Here is an 11644-nt window from a genome sequence, read left to right on the forward strand (position 1 = left end):
GACGACGATCACCCCTTTAATTTCTGGCCAAGAAACCAGAATCGTCGCCCCTTTTCGTTTTGTAATTGGTAATCCTCATAATCTAGAATTAATGTAGTAACTCAGATGCACAGCTTGCAATATATATCGATTCAATGGGATATCTGTGTGGTGTCGGTGTCTTCTACTTCTTCTTCGTATTTGGTCTCGTCGTCAATCTCATTCAGGTTGCAAAATCTACTTATGTGGATGACAATGTGCCATCTCTTGGACTATTTACAGAAATATTTTATAAAATGATGCAGGACGTTGCTGATGATATTGACATCTTTGTTGCCCTCAATCTTATAAAATGATCCAAGTGAATATTGTGTCTGGTTTTATGGCCCACTGCTGACATCAGTTGGTTCCCGATGTCTTGTTATATGATTTACTAATTGACAATCCACTTGAAAGTAGACGTGCCATTGGGGCACTTGTGTAAGATTATGTTATTGCTCACAGTCTCACAGGTTGTGAAGGTGATACATCTCAATTCATATTCTTAAGTGTTGCAATACTCAAATTAAAACTGGTCTTGATCGAATTAAAGTTGTTAGAATTGTTCGAGTTAGGGGGTAGGGATGGTTATCACTCACCACCCATTTATCACTCACAACATCCAATCAATTTCTGCCATGTCATCAATCATTATTCCCTCACTCACAACCTTTTTTAGGTTAATGCCCATCACTCACAACACCCAACAATAAACCCTCACTTCCCCTCACAACCTTCCATTTATCACGCGTCAATAATATCACGAGAATTCCATTTCATGCGTTAACTTTGAGGGGTGGCGGTGGCTTGTTTGTTTCCATCATGCGTCAAACTCAAATATCACGGGGAAAGATTCCCCCACCCCGGGTCCCCTTAGTGAATGATGTACATTGAAGAAGAGTAAGTTGTTTAGGTTAATAAAAGTTGCAGGTTTGATATATGAATCGAAGAACGAAGAAGTATTAAAAGTTGCAGGTTTGATATATGAATCGAGGGAATGAGGGTAGGGTTGTAAACGAACCGAACGAACACGAACAAGGCCATGTTCGTGTTCATTCGTTAAGGAAATTAACGTGTTCGCGAACTGTTCACGAACGCATACCGAACATAAGTTTATGTTCGTGTTCGTTTGTTAAGGAAATTCAGTTGTTCACGAACAGTTCATGAACACTGGTCTCGAACACAAACAAACGCAACCGAACATGTAACTTGAAAAAAAAAAACATAGTTATCCTTAAACATTGGATATAAGTAGATAAATACAACCATCAAATGATAAATCAAAATACAAGAAGTCTACTAGACTACCAAACGATGAATCAAGTTTAACTAATTTAGACATAATTATCCCCAAAAATGTCTTAGAATGTCCAAATTTTAGCTAACTTAGAAAAATAGGATTTCAAGTTTTCAATATGTTTAGATAAAAGGTTTATTATTAATTATTTTTTTGATATAATCAAACGAACACGAACGAACGTAAACGAACATATTACCGAACGTTCACGAACGTAGTCGAATGAACGAGACAGTGTTCGTGTTCGTCCGCTAAGCTAACCGAACGAATTTTTTTGTTCGTGAAGCTAATCGAACGAACATAAACGAACTTCCCGCCGAACGGTTCACGAAACGTTCACTGAACGTTTGGTTCGTTTACAGCCCTAACTGAGGGTGAGGTTTGATTTGAGAGAGATAAGGGGTTTTTCGATCATAACAACCCTTTTAATTTGAGTATTGCACATATGGTCCCTGTTGTTATAAAGTTTTACAAAGAGGGGTTTTAACATAAAAAGTTAACTGAGTTTAGCTTAAAGGACACCGCCCGTTAATGATTGCAAACATAAAGGACATGGAGTGTAATTTTTAAAGTTAAAGGACAGCGCCTGTCGAAACATTGAAACATAAAGACGAAAAGTGCAATTTAGCCAAAATTAAATGCTTCAAAATGTTAACCCAATATCACTTTGTATACCCAGATTCAAAAAAATAAAACATGTTAAGCACGATTCAAGAAGGAAATAAACGACAATCATGGCAAAGGCATACGCTTGAATCAATTGTGTGGTATGCAAATTTACAAAGAAAACTAATGATAATAAAAGAATCGTAATTAAAGAATGAAGAGACGACGTTCATGGACAGGAAACTTCGTAATAATATAACATAACGCATCAATGTAATTACAAAAGAAACATGCTTAAACTGAAATGAATGTTGAATACTGCGTGGGTGTTTGGGTTAGCTTATTTTGGAGCAACTTATAACTTATTGACATATAAAAGTTAATAAGTTGTTTTTAGAGTGTTTGGATTAACTTATATAAGTTATTTTTGTGTGTGGAGAAGTTGTTTTTGAGAAGTTAGAAATTCTAACTTATAACTTATGACTTATATAAGTTAAAAAGTTGTTTTTAAGAAGGAATCCCAAACACCCCCTGCAACTGAACCCTATAATTTCGATAATGAGAGTGACGAAGATTGTGCAAATAAATTGTGATAGAAAAAATTAGCAATTACCATTGAACAGAACAACATAACATAACAAAACAAGTGATCATCAAGTGATCCTCACTAAAATAAACTGCATACTACCACCTAATTTTAATTATAGATATCATGAACATAACAAAACAAAACATAACAAGCTTTAATTATACAATGTCGCAACCCCCGTCCCCTATTCTACCCGGGAACGGGCGGCCGCGAGATCAGATTCACTGGTATCGGTGTTTATCAATTTGGCAGCGGAATTTACATCAGGATCGTAGTTAGGAAATATTTTATCAGAGTAAAATACCACGCTTTTATAATATTAAACACATGGGAAATTCCCAAGTTTCAAGTACACACATCTTTATAGGGATAAATCCTATTTTATTTAAATAAAAACATCTCTTTATTTAGGTAACTTTTATAGCCACTTTTCCAAGCCTTCAGTGCTGTCCAGCTGGCTTCTATTTGGCTTTCACATTTTGTTACCTGAAACGCGTTTAAAAACATTTTGTCAGTGGGAAATACTGGTGAGTGAATCTCAGTTTAATCAAGACAGGTAAAACCGTTTACAGCATTAAGGGCGGTCGCGCAATTACATAGGTTTATTTTCTACTTTAATTACCACCCACGATACTGTCAATCAATGACTGGTGGTCATGTTACTACTCACAGTGTAGTAACAAATTTTGTATACAAAACCCCAACATACCGACGATAATTGTAGAATACAAATACTCAATCACTGTTTAATATAATGTAAATCATTTGAAGTTTTGTAAAAATAGTTTGCAAAAAGGATATTACTCACATTGCTATCTTAGGGTTTTCCTTTGTGATTTCCTCGTGATTATCTATTAATTACACAATGCACACGCGTTAATATAATAACCCAATATTTACATTAGTAATACCCTCCCCGAGACAGAACTCCAACGACTATGTCGGGCAGAGCCTCGACAGCCGTTACGGAATCCTAGATCAATCGGGCAGCGTATCTAATACGTAACCGGGGGTTATGATACTTACAACGAGGCATAACTTCATTAATTAGGGGGTATAATGCCCGGGTATAGTGCCTACTATAGAGAAATTGAGAGAGAGATTGAAAGACTGAACGAGTTGTGAACTGTGCTCGTTGACTCAAGCTGTCGTGCCCCGCGACGCCCTAAGGCTTAGCCTTCGCGGGCCGCCAGGGACTACGTGTCCCGTTATAGGCTTGCCGAGTCAACTGCTAGACCCCACACGCGTCGGACACATGGCACACTCCGGTGCGGCCTGGTGTACTGGTCGTCGCCCCTCGCGTAACCCTGTGGTGTGTCCTTCGCGGGCTGCCACAGACTATAAAATTTTATTTTTAATTAATTTTTAATTATATAAATAGTATTTAGGGTCAAATATCATATACAGGGTGTATTTTAAGACGTATAGGGACACTCTAAATATATTAGGGTGTCGGAAATAATTTTGGAGGGTTGTTATATCCTCCCCACCTTGTTTTAGAACTCGTCATCGAGGTCTACTGGAATAGGTGTGGATATTTCCTTTGCATCTCTGATTCAAGCTCCCAAGTGTATTCTGGTCCTCTCTTGGAATCCCGTTTTACTTTGACCAGAACTAATCTCTTGTGTTTGAGATTCTTGACTTTTCTGTCTTCAATCTGTAGAGGCTTTTCTACAAACTTAAGCTTTTCATTGACCTCTATATCCTTAAGAGGAACTACTAGTGATTCATCGGCTAAACACTTTTTGAGATTAGATACATGAAATACATCATGTATTCCTGCCATTTCTTCTGGCAGTTGTAGCTGATAAGCTACAGGTTCTATTCTTCTATTAATCTCAAAAGGTCCAACATACCTGGGGCTTAGTTTTCCCCTTTTTATAAATCGTACCACTCCTTTCCAAGGAGAGACCTTTCATAACACCTTGTTTCCTACTTGAAATTCCAACGAGTTTCGCCTGTTATCAGCATAACTCTTTTGTTGATCATGTGCTGCTTTCAGTCGTTCCTTGACTTGAACAATCTTGTCGGTTGTTTCTTGTACTATCTCAGGTCCAGATAGTTGATTTTCTCCAATTTCTGCCCAACAGACTGGGGTTCGGCACTTTTGTCCATAAAGTGCTTCGAATGGTGCAACATTGATGCTGGTATGATAGTTGTTGTTGTAAGAAAATTCTATTAATGGTAGGTGATCGTCCCAATTTCTTCCGAAATCAATTACACAAGCTCTAAGCATATCTTCCATTGTTTGAATTGTCCTTTCGCTTTGTCCGTCCGTTTGAGGATGATAAGCAGTGCTTAGATTCAACTTGGTTCCCATTGCTTTTTGGAAACTTGTCCAAAAATTAGAGGTAAAACGGCTATCTATATCAGAAACAATTGATAAAGGAATTCCATGCAATGAAACTATTTCATTTACATACAATTTATCTAATTGTTCCATGCTGAAAGTTTCCTACATTGGTAAGAAATGAGCTGACTTAGTTAGCCTGTCTACAATCACCCAGATTGTATCATTACCTTTTCTTGTTTTGGGTAAATTTGGTAACAAAGTCCATTATTATCAATTCCCATTTTCATACTGGAATTTCTAACTGTTGTAATAAACCTGAGGGTTTCTGCTGTTCAGCTTTGACCTGTGAACAGGTTAGACACTTGGCAACGTAAGTTGCTATATCCTTTTTCATTCTTATCCACCAGAAGTTCTTTCTTAAGTCCTGGTACATCTTATCACTTCCAGGATGCATCATATACTCAGACTTATGGGCTTCTTCTAATATACGGTGGCGTAGTTTTCCTAATTTGGGTATCCATATTCTTTTCTTATGGAATCTCCAAATTCCATCTGTTCCTTGTTCTAGTTCCTTATTAATTCCTTTTAATTTCTCAGTATCATCCTTGATTACTGATTCTTGTGCCTTTCTAATCTGTTCATTTAAATCTACTTGTAGATTTAATTTAAGAGAACGCACTCTTTTTGGCTTTTCGTGATACTTTCGACTTAAAGCATCAACAACTACATTTGCCTTTCTGGCATGATACTGGATATTACAATCGTAATCACCAAGAATTTCCATCCAACGTCTCTGTCTCATATTTAACTCCTTTTGCCTGAAAACATACCTTAAACTCTTATGATCATTGAAAATGGTAAACTTACTACCGTAAAGGTAATGTCTCCAATTTTTCAGGGCAAAAATTATGCTCCTAATTCTAAATCGTGGGTTGAGTAATTGTTTTCATGATTCTTAAGTTGTCTAGAGGCGTAAGCTATAACTTTTTGACATTGCATCAACACACATCCATAACCTAACTTAGAAGCGTCACAATAGACTACAAAGTCTTCAGTTCCTTCTGGTAACGCTAGTATGGGTGCGTTGGTTAATCTTTGTTTAAGAATTCTAAAGGCTTCTTCTTGTTTTGGTCCCCATTCAAACTTAACGGATTTATAGGTTAGCTTAGTTAAGGGAATGGTTATTCTAGAAAAATCTCGGATAAATCTTCTATAATAACCAGCCAATCCTAAGAAACTTCTAACCTCGGTTGGTGACTCAGGGGTTTTCCATTTAGTAATTGCCTCAATCTTTGTGGGGTCCACATGAATTCCTTCATGATTGACTAAATGTCCAAGAAACTGCACCTGTTCTAACCAAAATTCGCATTTTGAAAATTTAGCATAAAGCTTTTCTTTTCTCAGCAAATTTAGAAGTGCATGCAGTTGCACTGCATGTTCCTCTTTACTTTTAGAATAAACGAGAATATCATCTATAAAAACAATTATGAATTTATCCAAATATGGCTTACATATTCGGTTCATCATGTCCATAAATGCGGCTGGGGCATTGGTTAACCCAAATGGCATGACAGTAAATTCATAATGACCATACCTTGTCCTAAATGCGGTCTTAGGAATGTCATCTTCCTGTACCTTTAATTGATGATATCCTGAGCGTAAATCGATTTTAGAGAAAAATCGAGCTCCTTGTTTTTTATCAAACAAATCATCGATCCTCGGTAATGGGTACCAATTTTTAATCGTGAATTTGTTCAATTCACGGTAATCAATGCACATGCGCATTGACCTGTCCTTCTTCTTGATGAATAAGATTGGTGCTCCCCACGGTGATGAGCTTGGCTGTATGGATCCTTTCTCCAACAATTCGTCCAATTGTTTCTTTAACTCTTGCATTTCCGCTGGTGCCAAACGGTAAGGGGCTTTGGCGATTGGTGCTGTCCCTGGTAGCAGATGGATTCTAAATTCAACTTCCCTGTCTGGCGGTAGTCCTGGTAATTCTTCTGGAAACACATCTGGAAACTGAGATACTACAGGAATATCTTTCAATTCCTTTCCTTTAGTGTTAATGATAATAGAAATCATACACACTAGTGTTCCTTTTTCTTACATAACTTCCTGTTTTCATCACAGAGATGAATTTTGTGGATCTAGATGGCTTATCTCCTTTAATTGTGATCTTTTCACCCTTTGGTGAATTTACTTGGATTGACTTTTGATCACATAGAATACTGGCTTTATTGGCTACTAATCAATCCATTCCTAATACAACATCAAATCCTGCCAGTTTCATTGGATAAAGGTTTGCAATAAACTTTTGATTTAAAAATTCTATTCTTGTTCCCTGGAAGATTTCAGTAATCTTAATGGTTTCCCCATGTGTTGTCTCTACTAGACATTCTTGTGGGAGTTTAGTTAATGGTTGATTGAGAAGTTTGCAAAACAAAGTATTAGTAAAACTTTGGTTTGCACCAGAGTCAAATAATACTTTAGCAAAAATATCATTAACTAAAAACGTACCGGCGATCACATCCGGGATCATCTTTGCTTCTTCTGCAGTCAGAACAATTGCTCTAGCATTTTTAGTAGTCTTGTTGTTCATGGCTGGAGCTAGTTTCGGACAGTGTGGCTTGATGTGCCCTTTTTCTCCACAGTTGAAGCACACTCCATTACTAGGTTTCTTCCTACAATCTTCTTCCTTGTGTCCTGGTATCTTGCAAAAATTGCAGTAAGTGGAGCATCTTCCTGAATGCTTCTTCTTGCAAGCCTTACAATAAGGTGCAGAGGTAGAACCTACGTTTTTCCCACGGTTGGAATTTCCATAATGAAATTCTTGGGTAAGTTTCTGAGCTAGGTTCCTCCTCTGGTTCTCTTCTTGCGTACGCACTAATTCATCAGTCAAGGTATTTGCTAATTCTACTGCTTCTTCTATGGTTTGTTGTCTAGCTGCCTTGACTACATGCCTAATCTCACTGATTAATCCCCAGATGTAGCGGAAGATTAATGCAGGTTCTGGTGATGCAAGGGTTGGAACTATTCTAGCATATTCAAAGAATAACGTAGTGTAACCCTTACTATCCACTCCAGTCATCCTAAGGTTTAAGAATTTATTTGCTATCTGTTCCTTTTCATTAGGAGGACATAATTTCCTTTCCACCATATTCTTAAATTCATTCCATGTCATAGACCCCGTCACTTCCCCTAGACTGGAGGATAGTGTTCCACCATTCTAGAGCTGAGTTCTTAAACAAATTAGAGGCAAAAATTATCTTATCTTCTTCTGTGCACTTGCTTATTTTTAAGACTGCCTCAGTCTTTTTTATCCAGCGTAGAGCTGCAACGGCCCCTTCATTGCCCGAGAATTATATTGGTTTACAGGACCAAAATTCCTTATATGAACAACCATAAGACATGGTTCTTCTTCTTTTTGGAATGGGCACTTGAAGTATGGGTCCATTGTTCACGCTGTGTTCTGGTTCAGTAGGTGGTCGCTTACTGCCATTATTACTTTTATTATCCGTTTCCTTAACCGTTTTGATAATATATGGCATTGCGTCTATAATCCCTTGTGCCACTATGTGTTGGATGGCACTGTTATCCACTTGGTTTCCATTATTATTGTTATTCAGGTTATCGTTATTCTGGTTTTCCTGGTTCACTTCGTTGTCCATCTGAACTTTAAACATTTACCACGTATTAATATCACAAGACAATATCCAATACAAACAATCACATTATAAGCATATTGATCCAAAATCATCAAAAATTGCGACCTTTACTCTATTTTATATATTATGCGTCTAGTACAAATTGGAACTGAAATATAAAATTACATTACTATTATGCATCTGTAGCTATTTATCTATTATTACATATTTTATATATTTTTTTTCAAAACATACACACATATTATATATATATATATATATTATTACTATTAATGGTTGATGTGCGTGAAGTGTGTTATAATTTTGATATATATTTAAGCCCCTTTTTACACTTTTAGCCAAGTTTTAAATTTATAAAACACGATATTTACTAACACTAAACACACATATGGGCAAGTGCACCCATCGTGGACGTAGTATAGTGTTGGTAAGATACCGAGGTCGTCCAAGGACACAAGAGCTTTTAATACCGGTTTATCCTCGACGTCTAACCAAATCAAAAAGTGAGAAAAATGTTTTAAACTAAGAAAAATAAAAACTAACTAAATGCTGAAAAATAAAATAAAATAAAAGACAAGATGAATCACTTGGATCCGACATGTGTATTAGTATAACCTTTGATTATTTTCGCACTTTTGCACTTGTTTAAGAGATTATCTTAGTTATTGTAGTAGGCCCCTCTTTTGAAGGCGACGTTACCCTCAACCCAGTAGTTTGAGTCAGCAAGGATACAATCCTAAAGGGTCGGATTATTGGAAGATAATGAATTAAGTTATTAATGCAAATTGTGGTAGGCCCCGCTTTTGGCGGTGACGTTACCCTCGGCTAAGTAGTCTGAGTCAGCAGGGATACAGTCCTAAATAGCCGGGTTATAGTATTAATAGTAGTTAACTTATGAGGGGGTCAAAGAGTTTGGATCCCCGCCATCCAATACCTATGGGTATTGAAGGAGATCTTACTAAATTTGACCCAGGTCCCAAGCAGGACCTCTAAACGCTGAACCAGGGCAAGACCCTTACCAAACCGTTCCCTTAACCCCCGACCAGGTAGCCAACATACCTCTATATAGACCGTGGAGATATGAATGGTGAAAATCTTTTTTTTTATATAGACAGTAAAATAACGCCAAGACACCACGGACAAACGATAAGGAAAGATCACCTTCAACATAAGTAACTAGTTATTAAAGTCATTAATACAAAACCAAATAAAAAGTGCAAAAGATTAAAAATAAAAAGTATTATACTAAACACTTGTCTTCACCAAGTGATGTAAGAGACTTAGGCAAACATGGCCTTGATTGTCAAGAACTCTTACGATCAATCTTGGATCCCGAGACGACTCACACACTCTACGATGGACAATGGATGATGGTGGTGGATGATGGTGTTATGGTGGTGGTGGGTGGTGGATGAAGTGTGAGAGAGGTGGTGTGCCAAGGGATGGAATGGAATGAAGCCAAGCACCCCTATTTATAGGCTGAACAGAAGGCTGGGCACGGCCCCGTGTCCGCTGGACACGCCCCCGTGCCCGTCTGACATTCTCTCTCTTCATTAATTGTAATTCGCAATTACAATTAATGCGCCTGCTGTACTTTCACCACGCCCCCGTGCCCACTGGACACGGCCCCGTGGTGGGCAATGGAAGCTTCTACTGGTTTGTCTTTTCTGCTGCTTCCTGGGCACGCCCCCGTGTTCGCTGGACACGGGGCGTGTGCAGTCTCTGTTTTCTCTTCTTTGCCTTGGGAGGTGCCGTTGAGGGTCCGGGCAGTCTACTTTTGTTCCTTTTCTTGTATTTATGCTAGAATTAGTTGTCTTTTTGCTTCTTTTGTGATTTTGAGCTCATTTCATCCTGAAAATACAAAAGGAAGACAAAAACACTCTTTTTCCAACATTAGTACTTAAAAAGGGTTAGTTTTATGCCTTAATTGATGTGATTTATATGTTGCATTTTATACACATCAATGGTACGGGTTCATCCAAAATTCCATGTTACGCTCGTCATATTTCCACACTAGCCTTTCAACTATCTGCCTCATCCTTTGACTTCCTTCTAAAATCTCCTCACCAAAGGTTCGGAGTTCTTGCACATTCTTAGTGCTCATGGGTGGTGCAGGGGCTGGTACTGGGTCTGGGAACTGGGGCATTGGTTCTTCGTAAGGGTACGGGTTCTCTAGAATTTCCCTGATGTATTGATCATTATCATAATAGGGGTCTAGAGGGTCCAGGTCTGGGTAGGGTCCTACTAGGTCTTGCATGGGTTCGTCTGGTATTGGGTAGCGTTGTTCATAATCCCTATGGTCGTTAAACCATAGGTCATAGTCTGGGGGATGGGGTGCTGGTACTCTAGGAATCTCAGCTGGGTCAAAAGCAGGCATTGGGATTTGGTTTTCTGGGTTGGCTTCAATTTCCATTGGTTGTGTGGGAAATAGTGGTAACGGCTGGGGTGCTATGAGTTGTTCTAGATTCGGGTCGGCGGCTGTGGTTGCTAGTATGTGGAAGTTTGCCAGTCTCCTATTGATCATATCCTGAGGGTTCATTTCTCTATTCGCAGCTGCTAAGGCTCTCTGCTGCTGTAACTTTTTCATCCTTTTTCTATGTTCGTGAGATCCTCTGCTGAACCATCCTCTCTTCTTGGGAGGGAATGGCTCTTCATATTGTGCGTTGAACACGAATATCCCATCTTCGGTATCAGCCGAATACCCCGAGGGGGTAGGCTGTGAAGAGGTGCCTTCGTCCCTAGGTGAGCTGGACAACTGACGGTAAGCGTCTGAAGGTCCTTGGTCGCTCATACTATAAACTAACAAATTATCAAATAACACAAAACAATAATATACAGATATGCACGTAATCACGTAGATTATTTCCTAACAAAATAAATAAATTTTGGTGTCAGCAGAACACTTCTGTGGCTGAATCAGTGGTTGTAGCTCTGATACCACCTTCTGTCGCAACCCCCGTCCCCTATTCTACCCGAAAACGGGCGGCCGCGAGATCAGATTCAGTGGTATCGGTGTTTATCAATTTGGCAGCGCAATTTAAATCAGGATCGTAGTTAGGAAATATTTTATCAGAGTAAAATACCACGCTCTTATAATATTAATCACATGGGAAATTCCCAAGTTTCAAGTACACCCATTTTTATAGGGATAAAGCCTATTTTATTTAAATAAA

General features: G+C 38.4%; 1 protein-coding gene across 1 annotated transcript; it reads right to left on the bottom strand.

Moving 5' to 3' along the window:
- Positions 1–10431: 10431 nt before the first annotated feature.
- Positions 10432–11058, bottom strand: LOC118486517 (alpha/beta-gliadin clone PW1215-like). The gene has a single exon (XM_035983012.1). It carries the CDS (start codon positions 11056–11058, stop codon positions 10432–10434), a length of 627 nt encoding a protein of 208 aa, XP_035838905.1.
- Between the last annotated feature and the right edge of the window lie 586 nt (positions 11059–11644).

Source organism: Helianthus annuus, chromosome 14, assembly GCF_002127325.2.
Source record: "Helianthus annuus cultivar XRQ/B chromosome 14, HanXRQr2.0-SUNRISE, whole genome shotgun sequence".
Taxonomy (NCBI): Eukaryota; Viridiplantae; Streptophyta; class Magnoliopsida; order Asterales; family Asteraceae; genus Helianthus; species Helianthus annuus.

Bases quoted from the DNA above. Each gene is read 5' to 3' on its own strand.
- LOC118486517 (XM_035983012.1), bottom strand. From the start codon at position 11,058: ATGAAAAAGTTACAGCAGCAGAGAGCCTTAGCAGCTGCGAATAGAGAA.